The sequence below is a fragment of the Ranitomeya variabilis genome, chromosome 1, assembly GCF_051348905.1.
Source record: "Ranitomeya variabilis isolate aRanVar5 chromosome 1, aRanVar5.hap1, whole genome shotgun sequence".
Taxonomy (NCBI): Eukaryota; Metazoa; Chordata; class Amphibia; order Anura; family Dendrobatidae; genus Ranitomeya; species Ranitomeya variabilis.
This window is the reverse complement of record NC_135232.1, coordinates 1,141,746,429-1,141,765,845: the sequence shown is the minus strand read 5'-3', so window position 1 is coordinate 1,141,765,845 and position 19,417 is coordinate 1,141,746,429. Positions and strand designations below refer to the sequence as shown.

The 19,417-nt window shown below is 43.2% G+C and overlaps 1 protein-coding gene across 1 annotated transcript in view; it reads left to right on the top strand.

The window, feature by feature from the left end:
- LOC143800745 (vomeronasal type-2 receptor 26-like) overlaps positions 1-18,810 on the top strand; it is a 28,796-nt gene extending 9,986 nt beyond the window's left edge. Inside the window, exon 3 of the mRNA XM_077281208.1 lies at positions 17,737-18,810. Coding sequence (XP_077137323.1) covers positions 17,737-18,641 — 905 coding nt within the window. The 3' untranslated portion in view covers positions 18,642-18,810. The remainder of the gene's footprint in view (positions 1-17,736) is intronic.
- The last annotated feature ends 607 nt before the right edge of the window (positions 18,811-19,417 follow it).

Below are 19,417 nucleotides of genomic sequence, written 5' to 3'. Positions count from 1 at the left end.
TAGCATAAAAGCATAGAACAGGCTGCACTAAAGTTATCATGACTAAGGGTGCTATGTCACCAGAAACGCGTAGATAGTGTTTTTAATTATATTGTGCTGTTGTTTTATCCTCTATTTTTTGATATGAAGTGAATAAAGTACCAAGACTTTGCTTTTTCACCACCTCGTCGAGCTGGATTTTTTTCTATTTCATAAATAAAACTTAGCAATTTTAATTAAAGCTTTTTTGTCACTTCTAATTTTTGCACATAGGTACATATAAGTTTGGGTCCCTGTTCCAAATACCTTTGTTTATGTATCTGTGACCATTTAGAAGTGCCACTCATCAGTATAGGTATTTGTTGATTTGGGACAACTAATTTATATTTATTAAATCTTCCTTCTTGTAGTTTAATCAGCTGCACATACAGTAGATTGGGAAAATGAATTATGGTTGGGGCAAACAAGGAGGTGATCTTTCATTATGAGATCAATATTGTTATATATGCTGATGCATCATAAGTTAACATTATGCCACCCTTTATTAGGGTTAACCTTGAGTTAGTCACACCAAGAGACTTACACTATTATTTGTGTGTGACCCCAACAAGGATTTTTACTTTATTTTTCACTTTATTTAGGAACTTAAGGCACCACTCCAGCAGAGCATTTTTTCAGGGCTGGAGTGGTGCTTTAAATGTAAGTCCCCTGCCCTTGTTCTTTTACTCTCCTCCATCATCTTTCCAGTTTTTCGGCACTATTCTGATCCCGCAGCACCACCTGGTGTCAGTAGCTTCTGACTGTCTGGAAATCAGAAGCTTTGTCACAAGCTCTCAATGCAAATGTATGAAAGTCAGAGCAAGGCTCTCAAAGACGTATTGAAAAATGACCTCCGTCATGCTCCATGAAACACTGCAGCATGCTGGAGGTCACCTTCCGATGGAGGCAAAAGGGAGCGATGTTGGAAAATGATGAAGGCGCCGACAGGTGAGTATTAAATTTCAGCAGTGCAAGAAGAAAAACATTGGAAGGGTGCGTTAAGGTTCAACATCTCAGCTAAACGATAATATAAAAATTTCAGTAAGCAACATAGTTAACCACTGCACCTATGAGCTTGATTCACCATCATGACTTGGCCAAATTTTACAATTCTGACTAGTGTCACTTTATGGGGTAATAACTTATGCGCTCTTCAAGGGATTGCACTAATTCTGAGTTAGTTTTTTTTTGTGACATATTGTACTTCACGGCAGTGGAAAATTTCCTCTATATAACTTGCGTTTATTTGGGAAAAAAAAAAAAAAAAAATTGGAGAAAATTTTGAAAAAGGAGCAATCTTGAAAATTTTTATTTTTATGCCCTTAAATCAGAGAGATATGTCACACAAAATAGCTAATATATAATATTTCCCACATGTCTACTTTACATCATCACAATTTTTGAAAAATAATTTTAAGCTAGAAGCGTTAGAATTGACTAGTGATTTCTCATTTTCACAGCAGAGCTTGCAAAACTATTTATTTTAAGGGACCACATCACGCTAGAAGTGACTTTGAGGGGACTATATGACAGAAAATAACCAAAAGTGACACCATTCTAAAAAACTGCACCCCTCAAGGTGCTCACAACCACATTCATTAAGTTTCTTAACTCCTTCAGGTGTTTCACAGGAATTTTACAAATGTGAAAAGAAAAAATCAACATTTAACTTTTTTAACAAAAATTTTACTTTAGACTCAATTATTTTATTTTCACAAGGGTAACAGGAGAAACTGCACAAACATTTTTCACCTGAGAACACTGAAAACTACTGTTTTGGCGCACGGCAGAGCTCAGAAGGGAACAAGTGCCATTTAACTTTTTGAACTCAAAATTAGCTGGAAAATGGACGCCATGTTGCATTTGGAGAGCCGCTGATGTGCCTAAACAGTGTAAACCAGCTAACTTATCTAGATGTGTGGTAACCAACTTTAACCTATAGATGCTTAACAAAAGTTTATCACATTGAACATTGAAAATAAAAAATCATATTTTCCCAACAAAAAAGTGAATTGAGAACCAAATGTTGACTTTTCACCATGGTACCAGGAGAAATTGACACATTCAGTTTGTTGTACAATTACTCCTGAGTTTGCCAATACCCCATATGTAAAGAAAAACTTCTGTTTATGCACACTACAGGGCTTTGAATGCAAAATTTTGAATGCAAGTATTGTATGTCTGTCTAGCTTTGGGACTTTACACTTAAGGTACCTTCACACGAAGCGACGCTGCAGCGATAGCGACAACGATGTCGATCGCTGCAGCGTCGCTGTTTGGTCGCTGGAGAGCTGTCACACAGACCGCTCTCCAGCGATCAACTATGCCGAGGTCCCCTGGTAACCAGGGTAAACATCGGGTAACTAAGCGCAGGGCCGCGCTTAGTAACCCGATGTTTACCCTGGTTACCAGCGTAAAATCTAAAAAAAACAAACAGCACATACTTACATTCACGTTCCCCTGCGTCCACTTCCTGACTGACTGAGCGCCGTACAGTGAGAGCAGAGCGGTGACGTCACCGCTGTGCTGCTTTCACTTTCACTTTGCGGCGCTGAGTCAGAGGAGGAAGCAGACTGCAGGGGACGCAATGTGAGTATGTGCTGTTTGTTTTTTTTACATTTTACGCTAGTAACCAGGGTAAACATCGGGTAACTAAGCGCGGCCCTGCGCTTAGTAACCCGATGTTTACCCTGGTTACCAGTGTAAAATATCGCTGGTATCGTTGCTTTTGCTTTCAAACACAACGATACACAGCGATCGGACGACCAAATAAAGTTCTGGACTTTATTCAGCGACCAGCGACATCACAGCAGGATCCTGATCGCTGCTGCGTGTCAAACGAAACGATATCGCTAGCGAGGACGCTGCAACGTCACGGATTGCTAGCGATATCGTTATAATGTCGTTTCGTGTGAAGGTACCTTTAGGCAGGCAGCTAGCATCAGTGGGGGTAATTAGCCACTTGGCTTAGCATCTGTCTCCTACATGTGTGCGGTTAGCACAGTAAAGTTCCAGAGCAAGCACAAGCCTAGTCAGGGTATTAAGCTCAGAGCATCTGTTCCATTTCTGTGTGCGAGTGACACAGCTCAGTTGCAGAGCATCTCTTTCATTTTTGTGTGTGAGTGAAACAGCTCAGTTACAGAGCAGCTCTTTTGTTTCTGTGTGCGAGTGACTCAGCTTAGTTGCAGAACAGCTCTTTCATTTCTGTGAAGTAATCGATCGACGCGTGTTCCGTCATTCAACTGTAGCAGCAGATTTCCATCTCTGCACAGTGGACCCCAGGTTTCGATTGCGCTTTATTATTTATTTTATTTAGTGCAATCTGCCAACCCTAACAGTATAATAGTGCCAAGGTCTGGCTAGCAATGGTGGATGAGCAGCGACTTCAGCGGCACATTCAACAGCTAGAGAGCAAGATGCCCACTCTTGATCGGGTGACTTCAGCTACTTATGTTGCTGCCGTGGCAAATCAGGCAGCTCAGCCTCTATGGCTTCAGCTGTGTCATGGTACCACGTTTATGCTACCAGAGAAATTTTCTGGAGACAGCAAGGCTTGCAGAGGGTTCATGAATCAGTGCTCAATCCACCTGGAGTTACTGGCTTCAGGATTCCCAACTGAGCGAACCAAGGTGGGGTTTGTGATTTCTCTTTTGACAGGCAGGGCGTTGGAGTGGGATACACCATTATGGGAGTGAGAGGACCAACTGATTCACAATGCCTCACATTTTTTGTGTGCCCTGAAGGATTTAAATCAGGGTTTGTCCATGGTCAGTCAATTTGTCATCCAGTTCCATACACTGGCTTCAGAGTTAAGGTTGCCTGATGCCTATTTTTTGGAGGGGTTTGGCAGATCATGTCAGGGATGCTTTGGCCACTAGGGAGATTCCAACTACCCTGGAGGAATTGATATCAGTGTCCATAACTATTGATCTGCGGCATGCTGAGCGAGGTTTGGAGCAAGCTCAGAGTAAATCTGGCTTTATATTGGCTCCAATGTACATCAATTCTGTGTGTCCTCCAATTCAGGGTGACAACTCAGTAGAACCCATGGATGTCTCCAGAGCCTAATCTGTCACCCACTCTGTACAATCACAACTGATTTGTTTTGCTTGCGGGCAAGTCGGCCATTATGCTATTAACCCCTTTCCGCTGCGGCCCTTTTTCATTTTTGTGTTTTCGTTTTTCACTCCCCTCTTTCCCAGAGCCATAACTTTTTTATTTTTCCATCAATATGGTCATGTGAGGGCTTATTTTTTTGCAGGATGAGTTGTACTTTTGAACGACAGCATTGGTTTTACCATGTCTTGCACTAGAAAACGGGAAAAAAATTCCAAGTGCGGTGAAATTGCAAAAAAAGTCCAATCCCACACTTGTTTTTTGATTGGCTTTTTTGCTAGGTTCACTAAATGTTAAAACTTACCTGCCATTATGATTCTCCAGGTCATTACGAGTTCACAGACACCTAACATGTCAAGGTTATTTTTTATCTAAGTGATGAAAAAAAATTCAAATCTTTGCTAAAAAAAAAAAAAAGCGCCATTTTCCGATACCCGTAGTGTCTCCATTTTTCATGATCTGGGGTCGGGTGAGGGCATATTTTTTGCATGCCAAGCTGACGTTTTTAATTATACCACCTTTGTGCAGATATGATCTTTTGACCGCCCGTTATTGCATTTTAATGCAATGTTGCGGCAACCAAAAAAACATAATTCTGGCATTTCAAATTTTTTTCTCGCTTTGCCTTTTAGCAATCAGGTTAATGCTGTTTTTATTGATAGATCGGACAATTCTGAATGTAGCGATACCAAATATGTGTGGGTTTGATTATTTGTATTGTTTTATTTTGGATGGGGCAAAATGGGGGTGATTTAAACTTATGTTTTTTTTATTTTTTTCATATTTTTAAAAACTTTTTTTTTACTTTTGCCATGCTTCAATAGCCTCCATGGGAGACTAGAAGCTGGAACCACTTGATCGGCTCTGCTACAGAGCAGCGATCATCAGATCGCTGTTATGCAGCAGAAATGCAGGCTTGCTATGTGCGCCGACCAAAGGGGGGCTCTCTTAGCAGGTCGGCATCAGTAAGCATAGAGGTCTCAAGGACCTCTATGGTTACCATCCTGATGCATTGCTGACCCACGATCATGTGACGGGGGTCGGCGATGCGCTCATTTCCGGCCGTGCTGCCGAAAGCGCCGGTTAAATGCCGCTGTCAGCATTTGACAGCGGCATTTAACAGGTTATTAGCAGCGGGTGAATCACGATTTCACGCAAAGCTATTGCACGCACATGTCAGCTGTAAAAAAACAGCTGACATGTCGTGACTTTGATGTGGGCTCCGGCGGTGAGCCCATAACAAAGCAGGGGATCCGACATGCGCCGTACTAGTACGGGGCATCTCAGGAAGGGGTTAAATTTCCTAAGCGTTGGAGGGAGTCACAGCATCAAATGGCCTTAGGGAGAGGCTCACTAGTTCCAGATGATGTGTCTTCCAAATTGGCCTTATGTCTTTCTTTGTAATTTGGGTCCACCACTTTTACTGCCGAGGCTTGCGTTTACTCTGGGTTTGAGGGCAATTTTATGTCCACTACTTTTGCCCAACAGCACTCAATTCCATTAGTAATGCTTAATAAGCCATTGTCTGTTTGGGTAGCCAATGGGTCCATTTTACCAACCCCGATTTCCCATCAGACCATACGTTTGACCCTCACCATGTCTACAAAACATCAGGAGACAGTATCCTTCCTTGTTATCTCTGAGGGTATGGATGAGGTACTTCTGGGGATGTCATGTCTGCACCTCATTTCTCCCCAGATTGATTGGGCAACTGGGAGCATACAACAATGGGGTAGCTTTTGTGAGAGACTGTGTCTTAATGCCAGGTACCCCCGGGCAGGTTCTATGTACCATCTAAAGCTTTGGCTGACCAGCAAAAACACATCCATGTCTCCCGGCGGCTTTCAAGGATGGCAAACATCACCGGAGAGGAAATGTTAACAGGGGTTAATATTAGGCATCGGGATTTTCCCACTGTGCGGGATGGATCCCAGACCATGTCGGCCGCTGTGGTCTCCCATTTGGTCCCAACTGCTGGGAAGGCTGCTTACCATGGATATCGGTTCCAGCGCCTTGAACATGCTTGTGCCACACAATTGGTTACTGCTGGCTCTCCAGTCAAGTCTAAGATGACCAGGGTATTGCTTGCGCTGCATTGCGTACTGGCGTCTAAGTCCAGAAATCACTTTAATGAGCATGTCCGTGATGTGGTGCCTTTCCATTGGTGTCGCACGTCACCTGCTTTGGTGATGTGGCAGCTCCGGGTTGGCCCACGGCAATATCAGTGTGAATGTTTTGGATGGAGCTTTTGGTATAGAAGGCTCCCAGCAACACCAGTGGGCGCGCTAGTATAATTCATGTTCGGCTATGTGAGAGGAGACACTACCACTCTGACTGAAAGTGTTATATGTCTGGCTAGCTTTGGGACTGCACACTAAGGCTATGTGCACATGTTGTGGAATTGCCTCTGGAATTATTTGTGCGGATTCTGCATCTCTTGGCAGAAAACGCAGATGCGGATTTGATGCATTTTTTTGTTGTGCAGATTTGCTGTGGATTTACTGCAGATTCTGTGCGGATTTCTATAATGGAATAGGTACAAAAACGCTGCTGATCCGCACAAAAGAAGTAACATGCTACTTCTTTTAATCCGCAGTGCTTCCAAGCGGAATTTTCCGCACCATTAGCACAACATTTTTTTTCATTGATTTACATTGTACAACCACTTGCGGATCTGCAGCGTTTCTGCATGGTAAAAAATGCTGCGGATCCAAGGAAATCCACAACGTGTGCACATAGCCTTAGGCAGCCAGCTATCATCAGTGGGGGTAATTAGCTGCTTGGCTTAGCATCTGGTTCCTACATGTGTGTGGTTAACACAGTAAAGTTCCAGAGAAAGCACAACCCTAGTCAGGGTATTAAGCTCAGAGCATCTGCTCCGTTTCTGTGTGCAAGTGACACAGCTCAGTTGCAAAGCATCTCTTTTGTTTCTGTGAGTGAGTAACACAGTTCAGTTGAAGAGCAGTTCTTTCATTTCTGTGCGCGAGTGACACAGCTCAGTTGCAGAGCAGTTCTTTCATTTCTGTGTGTTCAAGTAATCATTGGCACATGTTCCGTCATTGTACTCAAGCAGCAGTTTTCCATCTCTGTACGTTGGACCCCGGGTTGCAATTGCGTATTGTTATTTATTTTATTTAGCGCAATCCACCAACCCTAACAGTTATGGACCAGATTCAAGTTCCTCACCAGAAGTACACTGCCACTTATTTGAACGACATTGTTATTTTCATCCCAGTTTTGGGGAAGTCACCTGCAGGAGGTCCAGGTGATACTCAATGCACCAAGAAAGCGGGGTTTACCATAAACCAAAAGAAAAAGGAGAACCAGGAAAGAGGAGGCAAAGTACTTGGGCTATATCTTTGGAAGAGGTGAGATAAAACCACAAGTAGACAAAGTGGAGGCAATCCAGAAGTGGCCACAGCCTGTCTCCAAAAAGCAGGTCAGGTGGTTACTCGGGTTTGTGCAATATTATCAGCAATTTAACCAGAACTTCACCATGATAGCTGCCCTCCTGACTGGTCTTCTCAAGGGCACAACGTTGACAATGGTCAAATGGTCCTCTGAATCGGAGATGGCATTCCAGGAGCTGAAGCTAGTCCTGTGCCAGCAGCCAGTCTTGGTCGCATCAGTCTTCACAAAGGAGTTTATGCTCCAAAAGGATACCTCCAAAGTCAGTTTACGAGCTGTGTTGTCCCAGGAAACAGATGGCAATGAACACCCAGTCCTATATCTGAGTAAGACGCTCTTCTCTTGTGAGAAGAACTACGCCATTGTGGAGAGAGAGTGCTTGGCCATCAAGTGGGCAATCGACACCATGAGATATTACCTGTTAGGCAGATGGTTCAGGCTAATATCTGGTCATGCGCCCCTTAGATGGATGAGGGAAGAGAAGGAGAAGAATTCCCAGCAAACTAGGTGGTTTCTAGTGCTCCAGAACTTCAATTTCCATGTGGAGCATAGTCCAGGGAGATTGCATGGGAACATAGATTCCCTGTCCAGAGTCCCCTGTTTAGAAAGTGAAGGTGCCAAAATCCCTGGCTTTGGGCAAAGAGGGGGAATATGGGACAGAGTCACAGATGAAGTGATGGAGGGTGAGCTGAGCCTTACTGCGATTATTGTGAGACATCATGAAAAAGTCAATAGCTTTTGAAGAACTGGTTTTATTTGTTTTTATGCCATTCTTTGTGCAGTAAAAGTGATTAGACGACTTTATTCTTCAGGTCGATGTGACTACAACAATACCATACTGTGACATGATGTCAGGGTCATGTGATCATTAGAGATGAGTGAATATTTCAATGTTCGGTTTGGATTACGATCGCCAAATTTGCAATACTCACCGATTAATTTGTCGAATATTCGCCGAACATAACCGAACGCCATTACAATCAATGTGAGGCAAAAAGAAATGCATGCACAACACCATATAAAGGCCCCAAATCCTGCCAAAACACATCAAATGAGGGACAGAAACCAGGAAAGTGGCATCAATTTACTCACAGTACAAATTGCCGCCAGGGGTGAACCTAGCCTCTCTGCTGCCTGAGGTGAACTACAAAATGGCGCCCCCCCTAACGCAAGTATGTCAGTGCCATCACACACACATACAAGAACCACATAGAAGAAGCTAGAACAAGGATCATTAATGGCAATGGCAGGCCTGGCACAAACATACAGATACACAGTGATGGCTGGCAGAGTTGTGGTCCTGTAAGCAGACACAGTCCTGATTGCAAACCTATTATCTCTGGCACACGCCTACAAAACTCTGGGCCGCTTCAATGTGGTTGCTGCCTGGCACTGACCAGTCAGACATGTCCACCATGCAGCATCGTCCACAAACCACATACAACAACCCACAGTCTGAGCATCAAGCCGCCACTGCACTAACCTGGTAAAATGGGGCGTGTTCCCCAACAGACCTTTGTTCCTTCTCCCAAAACGATAAGCCAATCACAAGCACCGCACAGAGGGCTGTTCAGAGGTAATAGCAGTCATCTTCCAATGGGGTTTACCAAGGGATGTGGGAGAAGGAAGAGGGACGAGCTCCACCGACCAACCGCCAGAGGAACACAGCTGGAATGACAGTATGTACCGAGGGGCAGCAATGGACCTAGTATGTAAGTTATAGGCAATCAGTCCTGCAGAAGAGGTGTATGTGAAAGAGACAATGCATCCTACACCAGGAAAAAAATTCCAAGTGCGGTGAAATTGCAAAAAAGTGCAATCCCACAACTGTTTTTTGTTTGGCTTTTTTGCTAGGTTCACTAAATGCTAAAAAAATGACCTGCTATTATGATTATTCAGGTTATTACGAGTTCGTAGCCACCAAACATGTCTAGGTTCTTTTTTGCCTAAGTGTTGAAAAAAAATTTCAAACTTTGCTAAAAAAATGCACAATTTTCCAATTCCCGTATTTTTCGTAATGTGCGGTTGGGTGATGGCTTACTTTTTGCATGCCGAGCTGACATTTTTAATGATACAATTTCAGTGCAGATATGTACTTTTGATCACCCATTATTGCATTTTAATGCAATGTCACGGCGACCAAAAAAATGTAATTCTGGCGTTTTTTATTTTTTTCTCGCTATGACGTTTAGCGATCAGGTTAATCCTTTTTTTATTGACAGAGCAGGCGATTCTGAAAGCAGCAATGCCAATATGTGTAGGTTTGATTTTTTTATTGTTTTATTTTGAACGGGGTGAAAGGGGGTGATTTAAATTTTTATATTTTTTAACTTTCTTCATATTTTTACAACATTTTTTTATTTTTGCCATGCTTCAGTAACCATGGGAGGCTAGAAGCTACCATAGCCTGATCGGCTCTGGTACATAGGAGCTGCTATGTAGTAGAATTGCTGCATTGCTATGAAAACCGACCACAGGGTGGCGCTCACAGCAATCTGGCATCAACAACCATAGAGGACTTCAGGAGACCTCTGGTTGTTATGCCAATGCACTGATGACCCCCGATCACATGACGGTGGGCAGCGATGAGCCTACTTCCGGCTTTGCGGCCAGGAACTGTTGTTAAATGCTGCTGTCAGCAGTTGACAGTAGCATTTAACTAGTTAACAGTGGCGGGTGGTTCGTGATTCTACCCGCCGCTATTGAGGGCACATGTCAGCTGTACAAAACAGCTGACATGTCCCGGCTTTGATGTGGGCTCACCGCAGGAGCCCACATCAAAGGAAAAGATGCGACCTCCGCCATACAAGTATGGCGGAGGTCGTGAAGGGGTTAAAGTCAGGTCCTCTACTGTTGTAAATTCCGTTCTCGAACTCCCTCCTGTGGTCATGAATGGTACTTCGGTGAGTTCTGTCCGTGGACTCCCTCTGGTGGCTGTGAGTGGAGCTGCTGGTTCTGAGATTCCTTCTCCAGCTGCCCTCGTTTGGGGCTAGGCTGATTCTCTATTTAACTTCACTCAGATCGTTACTCCATGCCAGCTGTCAATGTTCTAGTACTGGTTCAGATCTCTTCTGGATCTTTCTGAGGACCTGTCTACTCCAGCACAAGCTAAGTTCCTGCTTGTTCATTTGTTACATATGGTTTTTCTTGCTAAGTTCTAGTCCAGCTTGCTATCATGAAACTACCTGGCTAGCTGGAAGCTCTGGGGGTGCAGAGTGGCACCACCGCATCGTGAGTCGGTGCGGGGGTATTTTTTGCACACTCTGCGTGGTTTTTGTAGCTTTTTGTGTTGACCGCAAAGATCCCTTTTCTATCCTCAATCTGTTTAGTTAGACTGGCCTCTCTTTGCTAAAACCTATTTCATCCTGTGTTTGTGATTTCCTCTTATCTCACACTCAATACTTGTGGGGGGGGGGCTGCTTTTACCTTTGGGGAAATTTCTCTGAGGCAAGTAAGGCTTTGTTTCCTTTCTTTAGGGGTAGTTAGCTCTTAGGCTGTGAAGAGGCGTCTAGGCAGAGTCAGGCACGCTCCACGGCTGTTTCTAGTTGTGTTGATAGGAGTAGGGTTTGCGGTCAGCAGAGTTCCCATTTCCCCAGAGCTCGTCCTGATTCCGTGTTTAACTATCAGGTCATTCCTGGTGCACATAACCACCAGGTCCATAACAGTACAGCTGGCCCACAAAGTGTTAATGCATCTCAATAGAGGGAAAAGAGAAGTTCTGAGACCATTTTTTTTTTCTCTGCAGTGTGTTTTGCCTTTCTTTTCCCCTTAAACGCTGGGTGGTTCAGAACTTAGGTGTAGATATGGACATTCAAGTTTTGTCCTCTAGTGTAGATCAACTCGCTGCAAGGGTACAAAACATTCAAGATTATGTAGTTCAGAATCCTATGTTGGAGCCTAGAATTCCAATTCCTGATTTGTTTTCTGGGGATAGATCTAAATTTCAGAATTTCAAAAACAATTGTAAACTGTTTCTTGCTCTGAAACCCCGCTCTTCTGGTGACCCTATTCAGCAAGTAAGAATCATTATTTCTTTGCTGCGTGGCGACCCTCAAGACTGGGCATTCGCCCTGGCGCCAGGAGATCCTGCATTGCGTAATGTAGATGCGTTTTTTTCTGGCGCTGGGTTTGCTTTATGATGAACCGAATTCTGTGGATCAGGCAGAGAAAATTTAGCTGGCTTTGTGTCAGGGTCAGGATGAAGCGGAGGTATATTACCAGAAGTTCAGAAAGTGGTCTGTGCTTACTCAGTGGAATGAGTGTGCCCTGGCAGCAATTTTCAGAAAGGGTCTTTCTGAAGGCCTCTAGGATGTTATGGTGGGGTTCCCCACGCCTGCTGGTCTGAATGAATCAATGTCCTTGGCCATACAGATCGATCGGCGCTTACGTGAGCGCAAAACTGTGCACCATTTGGCGGTATCCTCTGAGCAGAGGCCTGAGCCTATGTAATGTGATAGGACTTTGACCAGAGCTGAACGGCAAGAACATAGACGTCAGAAGGAGCTGTGTTTTTACTGTGGTGACTCCACTCATGCTATCTCTGATTGTCCTAAGTGCACTAAGCGGTTCGCTAGGTCCGTCACCATTGGTACTGTACAGCCTAAATTTCTTCTGTCCGTTACTCTGATTTGCTCTTTGTCATCCTATTCTGTTATGGCATTTGTGGATTCAGGTGCTGCCCTGAATTTGATGGACTTGGGTTTGCCATGGCTGCAGGTCCATAATCCAGTATTGGATTGGAAATCAATGTCGGTGTCCAGTTGGGGGTGTCAAGGGGTACATGGGAATGTTTCATTATTGTCAATTTCTTCCTCCACTCCTTCTGAAGTCCCTGAGTTTTTGTCGGATTACCGGGATGTATTTGATGAGCCCAAGTCTAGTACCCTACCTCCTCATAGGGATTGTGATTGTGCTATTAATTTGATTCGTGGTAGAAAGTTCCCTAAGGGACGACTTTTCAGTTTGTCTGTGCCAGAACACGCCGCTATGCGGAGTTATATAAAGGAGTCCTTGGAGAAAGGGCATATTCGCCCGTCGTCGTCACCATTGGGAGCAGGGTTCTTTTTTGTGGCCAAGAAGGATGGTTCTCTGAGACCTTGTATAGATTACTGCCTTCTTAATAAAATCACGGTCAAATTTCAGTACCCTTTGCCTCTACTGTCTGATTTATTTGCTTGGATTAAGGGGGCTAGTTGGTTCACCAAGATAGACCTTCGAGGGGCATATAATCTCGTGCGTATTAAACAGGGCGATGAATGGAAAACAGCATTTAATATGCCCGAGGGCCATTTTGAGTACCTGGTGATGCCATTCGGCCTTTCTAATGCTCCCTCTGTGTTTCAGTCCTTTATGCATGACATCTTCCGAAAGTATCTGGATAGATTCATGATCGTATATTTGGATGATATTTTGGTCTTTTTGGATGATTGGGAGTCCCATGTGAAGCAGGTCAGAATGGTGTTCCAGGTCCTTCGTGCTAATTCCTTGTTTGTAAAGGGATCTAAGTGTCTCTTTGGAGTTCAGAAGGTTTCCTTTTTGGGCTTCATTTTTTCCCCTTCTACTATCGAGATGGATCCTGTTAAAGTCCAAGCTATTTATGATTGGACTCGGCCTACATCTGTGAAGAGCCTTCAGAAATTTCTGGGCTTTGCCAATTTTTACCGTCGCTTCATCGCTAATTTTTCTAGTGTTGTTAAACCATTGACTGATTTGACCAAGAAGGATGCTGATGTGGTGAATTGGTCCTCTGCGGCCGTTGAGGCTTTTCAGGAGTTGAAACGTCATTTCTCTTCGGCTCCTGTGTTGTGTCAGCCATATGTTTCGCTCCCTTTTCAGCTCGAGGTTGATGCTTCTGAAATTGGAGCAGGGGCTGTTTTGTCTCAGAGAAGTTCTGATTGCTCTGTAATGAAGCCATGCGCTTTCTTTTCGAGAAAGTTTTCGCCTGCTGAGCGTAATTATGATGTTGGCAATCGGGAGTTGTTGGCAATGAAGTGGGCATTCGAGGAGTGGCGACATTGGCTTGAAGGAGCCAAGCATCGCGTGGTGGTCTTGACGGATCACAAGAATCTGACTTATCTCGAGTCTGCCAAGCGGTTGAATCCTAGACAGGCTCGTTGGTCGCTGTTTTTCTCCCGTTTCAATTTTGTGGTTTCGTACCTTCCAGGTTCTAAGAATGTGAAGGCTGATGCCCTTTCAAGGAGTTTTGTGCCTCATTCTCCTGGGGTTCCTGAGCCGGCTGGTATTCTCAGAGAGGGGGTAGTTCTGTCTGCCAGCTCCCCTGATTTGCGGCGGGTGCTGCAGGAGTTCCAGGCTGATAGACCTGACCGTTGTCCAGCGGAGAAACTGTTTGTCCCTGATAGATGGACTAATAGAGTTATCTCTGAGGTTCAATGTTCGGTGTTGGCTGGTCATCCTGGGATTTTTGGTACCAGAGATTTGGTGGCTAGGTCCTTTTGGTGGCCTTCCTTGTCACGGGATGTGCGTTCTTTTGTGCAGTCTTGTGGGACTTGTGCTCGGGCTAAGCCCTGCTGTTCTCGAGCCAGTGGGTTACTTTTGCCCTTGCCGGTCCCGAAAAGGCCTTGGACGCATGTTTCCATGGATTTTATTTCAGATCTTCCTGTTTCTCAAAGGATGTCGGTCATCTGGGTGGTTTGCGATTGCTTCTCTAAAATGGTCCATTTGGTACCCTTGCCTAAATTGCCTTCTTCCTCTGAATTGGTTCCATTATGTTTCCAGCATGTGGTTCGTTTGCATGGCATTCCGGAGAACATTGTGTCTGACAGAGGTTCCCAGTTTGTTTCAAGGTTTTGGCGGTCCTTTTGTGCTAAGATGGGCATTGATTTGTCTTTTTCTTCGGCTTTCCATCCTCAGACAAATGGCCAAACCGAACGAACCAATCAGACTTTGGAAACTTATCTGAGATGCTTTGTTTCTGCGGATCAGGATGATTGGGTGACCTTCTTGCCATTAGTTGAGTTTGCCCTTAATAATCGGGCCAGTTCGGCTACTTTGGTTTCGCCTTTTTTTTGTAATTTTGGTTTTCATCCTCGTTTTTCTTCAGGGCAGGTTGAGCCTTCGGACTGTCCTGGTGTGGATTCTGTGGTGGACAGGTTGCAACAAATTTGGACTCATGTGGTGGACAATTTGACCTTGTCCCAAGAGAAGGCTCAACGTTTCGCTAACCGCCGTCGCCGTGTTGGTCCCCGACTTCGTGTTGTGGATTTTGTTTGGTTATCATCTCGTTATGTTCCTATGAAGGTTTCTTCTCCTAAGTTTAAGCCTCGTTTCATTGGTCCTTATAAGATTTCTGAAATTCTTAATCCTGTATCATTTCGTTTGGCCCTTCCTGCTTCTTTTGCCATCCATAATGTGTTCCATAGGTCGTTGCTGCAGAGATATGTGGTGCCTATGGTTCCCTCCGTTGATCCTCCTGCTCCGGTGTTGGTCGAGGGGGAGTTGGAGTATGTGGTGGAGAAGATTTTGGATTCTTGTATTTTGAGATGAAAACTTCAGTACTTGGTCAAATGGAAGGGCTATGGTCAGGAGGATAATTCCTGGGTTGTTGCCTCTGATGTCCATGCTGCCGATTTAGTTCGTGCCTTTCATTTGGCTCGTCCTGATCGGCCTGGGGGCTCTGGTGAGTGTTCGGTGACCCCTCCTCAAGGGGGGGGTACTGTTGTGAATTCCGTTCTCGAACTCCCTCCTGTGGTCATGAATGGCACTTCGGTGAGTTCTGTCCGTGGACTCCCTCTGGTGGCTGTGAGTGGAGCTGCTGGTTCTGAGATTCCTTCTCCAGCTGCCCTCGTTTGGGGCTAGGCTGATTCTCTATTTAACTTCACTCAGATCGTTACTCCATGCCAGCTGTCAATGTTCTAGCACTGGTTCAGATCTCTTCTGGATCTTTCTGAGGACCTGTCTACTCCAGCACAAGCTAAGTTCCTGCTTGTTCATTTGTTACATATGGTTTTTCTTGCTAAGTTCTAGTCCAGCTTGCTATCATGAAACTACCTGGCTAGCTGGAAGCTCTGGGGGTGCAGAGTGGCACCACCGCATCGTGAGTCGGTGCGGGGGTATTTTTTGCACACTCTGCGTGGTTTTTGTAGCTTTTTGTGTTGACCGCAAAAATCCCTTTTCTATCCTCAATCTGTTTAGTTAGACTGGCCTCTCTTTGCTAAAACCTATTTCATCCTGTGTTTGTGATTTCCTCTTATCTCACACTCAATACTTGTGGGGGGGGGCTGCTTTTACCTTTGGGGAAATTTCTCTGAGGCAAGTAAGGCTTTGTTTCCTTTCTTTAGGGGTAGTTAGCTCTTAGGCTGTGAAGAGGCGTCTAGGCAGAGTCAGGCACGCTCCACGGCTGTTTCTAGTTGTGTTGATAGGAGTAGGGTTTGCGGTCAGCAGAGTTCCCATTTCCCCAGAGCTCGTCCTGATTCCGTGTTTAACTATCAGGTCATTCCTGGTGCACCTAACCACCAGGTCCATAACACTCTACTGTATGATACTAGAAACAGAAGAATTTTTGTGGCCTCTGGATCAGGCCTCTACAGCTTAATTTCAAACCAACAAAATTACAAAGTGTGATACTGCACGTTGTCTAAGTTTGCAACTGAAAAATTATATATTTTTTAAATCTGCCTTCAGTTTGCACACAGGTTCATATCACCGCCACAAAATGACAAAGTTGGATACAGCAGGCTGTTTCTCATTTAGCAACAGAAATTTTTTTATATTTTTTTTACTGTTCCTTACGTCTGCAGTCAGTTTCATATAAAAAAAAGCACAAAATGACAAGGTGAGATACAGCAGGCTGTTTCACATTTAGCTAGTGAAAAAAATGTGATTTCAACAGCCAATGACAAAAGCCATTGTGTCAGTGATTGGCTAGCTGCAATGTGCACACATAATTTTAGGGAAAAAAAATACAGTTTACAAGAAGGCCGCACCTCTGAGATCTGCAAAACCCTCACCTCATCAAACACGTGCCAAATGCTCATGATACACCACCATTATCATTGCTAAAGTGCTGAAAATACTTTTGTGGCAACGCAAATGTTTTCCTGCACTTTTACCGAATGTTACAGATTTTTCCCGATTTTATAAAATTTTGGTCTCCCTCTTACCAATTCTCCCCTTTCCAATCTGTCTTGAATGCTGCAGCCAGGATCATATTTCTCGCCAACTGTTACACCGATGCATCTACCTTGCTTCAGTTACCTATCCACTCCAGAGTTCAATATGAGCTTATTGCCCTCACCCACAAAGCGCTCCACTGTTCAGCACCACCCTACATCTCCTCCCTGGTCTCAGGCTACCACCCTACCCATGCCCTCCATTCTGCTAATGACCTGAGGTTAACATCCTCAAAAATCAGAACCTCCCACTCCGGTCTCCAAGATTTCTTGCATGCTGCAACAATTGTTTGGAATGCACTACCCAGGATAATTTGATTAATCCCCAATGCATTTCTTCAGACTTGTCTACCGCCCCAGGGCATTTATCCAACTAGCCCTGGGTTGCCCTTTCAAAATTTTCTTCATAAGCAGGACCCTCGTATCATGTTCTCCCATGCTTTATGCATTTAATAGCCCTCTGTGTTAGTACTTTTTCAGATTCTGGTTTGTGACCAGTTCATGTAGCATTACATGAGCACCCAATTTATTACATTATGGCTGGTCAGAACACCTTTCATGTCTCCTTTATTTTCTCAAAGATAGAAAGCTTGCGGCAGGGCCCTCACTCCTCTTGGTATATGTTGTATTATATGATTATTGTTATTCTGTAATATCTTGTATTGTCTGTACCAGTCCCCTCTGCGGAATATGTTGGCGGTATAGAAATTAAATTATTATTATTACCTTCCATACTTGCGGAAATATAATTAAAACAAACTCACTTGGGATCGAATGTACCCATTGTGATTAATTAAAGGTTATTAAAATATAGTAATTATTATTCATTATTTGTTGCATTTGTTGTGTATCTTTTTAATAAAGTGCTGCGGAATATGTTGGCGCTATATAAATAAAAATTATTTTTATTATAATTGCATCCATGTAAATTAGGTGAGATGAATACACAACATCCAAAGTACCAGATTTGACCTTAAACAATTGAAATTTTATTCCTGAAACTTTAAAACCACAACGTCAACATATGGACAATCAAAAATAATTCCTGTTTTTTATGTCTTTACAGACAGTGAAAACTGCATACAATGTTTGCCTACGGAATGGTCAAGCAGCAAAAGAGATCAATGTCTTCCCAAATTTGAAGAATTCCTTGATTATTCTGACAGTCTTGCTATACCATTATTGACCATCTCTATTATTTTTTGGTCAGTCTCTGTTATAATATTAGCAGTTTTTGTGTCACACAGAGATACACCAATTGTGAAAGCAAATAACAAAAATATTAGCTTTGTTCTACTTACATCACTTTCGTTCTGCTTTTTCTGTGTATTTTTATTTATTGGTCGTCCTATTGAAAGAACCTGTAAATTACGACAAATTGTTTTTGGCATAATCTTCTCAATCTCAATGTCTTCTGTTTTGGCTAAAACTATCATGGTCTGCATGGCATTTAAAACATCAAGACCTGGAAGTCCATGGAGAAAGCTATTTGGAATAAAAGTGACCAACTCAATAGTTGTGATGGCCTCATCCATTGAGGTCATCATAAGTATTTGTTGGCTATACTTTTCACCCCCCTATCTGGAGCAGGACACACATTCCTATCAAAGAAAGATCATCATTCAGTGCAATGAAGGATCACAGGTTGGTTTATTTGCAATTATAGGCTATCTATTCTTCTTGGCTGTTGTTAGTTTTAGTGTAGCATATTTGGCTAGAACATTACCTGATCGTTTTAATGAAGCAAAGTACATCACATTTAGTATGCTCATATTCTGCAGTGTCTGGATAACAATGGTTCCTTCTTATCTGAGCACCAAAGGGAAAAACATGGTGGCAGTAGAAGTTTTTTCTATATTGGCATCGAGTGCTGGACTGTTAAGTTTTATATTTTTCCCAAAGTGCTACATTATTTTCCTGAAACCTGAGATGAATAGAAAAAGCCAACAGCATAGAAAATTAAAAATATAATTTATTCAATAATTTAGTAGGGTAAAAAATAATAAAAATGGAAAGACTAGAAATAAACTTAACTAAGTTTGTGAGCAGGGCCTTCACTTCTGTAACTGTCGAACTATGTGTTACTTTATATTGTTTTATTGTCTATACTTTTCCCTGCTTAATAGTAAAGTGCTGGAGAATATGTTGGCGCTATATCAATTAAATTATTGTGATTTCTATGACTACGTGTATAAATTATTGCCTACAAGTCAAATTGTTAGCACAGATTTTATGTTTTTCTTTGATTAGCAAAACTAGAATAATCATGCTACTCAGCCTACTGTTAGAGATGAGTGGATATTTTGAAATTGCAATTTGCCGAGTACTCCAAACTTTTCCAAAATATTATAGTTGTGAAAAAGAAATTTCCATAAAACTCAATTTTTGACAGGTTGTAATTACTTAGAAAAATACACATATAGGGAGAGGAGAGATGACCATAAAAGCTTACAGTTTACAGCCAAAAGACAGAGAAGACTCTGCTGACCATAATAACGTAAACACTGTCATAGAGACTGGACCCCACTAACTCTAAGAGTTTACTCTTTACGGGTGTGAGAGAAAAATTAGAGGACCATAAGAGTTTGCATGCAACAGGTGAGAGAGAGTGCACTCGGTTGACCATAAGGGATTAGTTACTACATAAAAGAGAAAGAAAGGTAGATATCTTGGCTGACCATAAGAGCTTAAACTAAACAAAAAATGAAACATACCCAGTGACACTCGAGATGGAAACACCTAAGGAT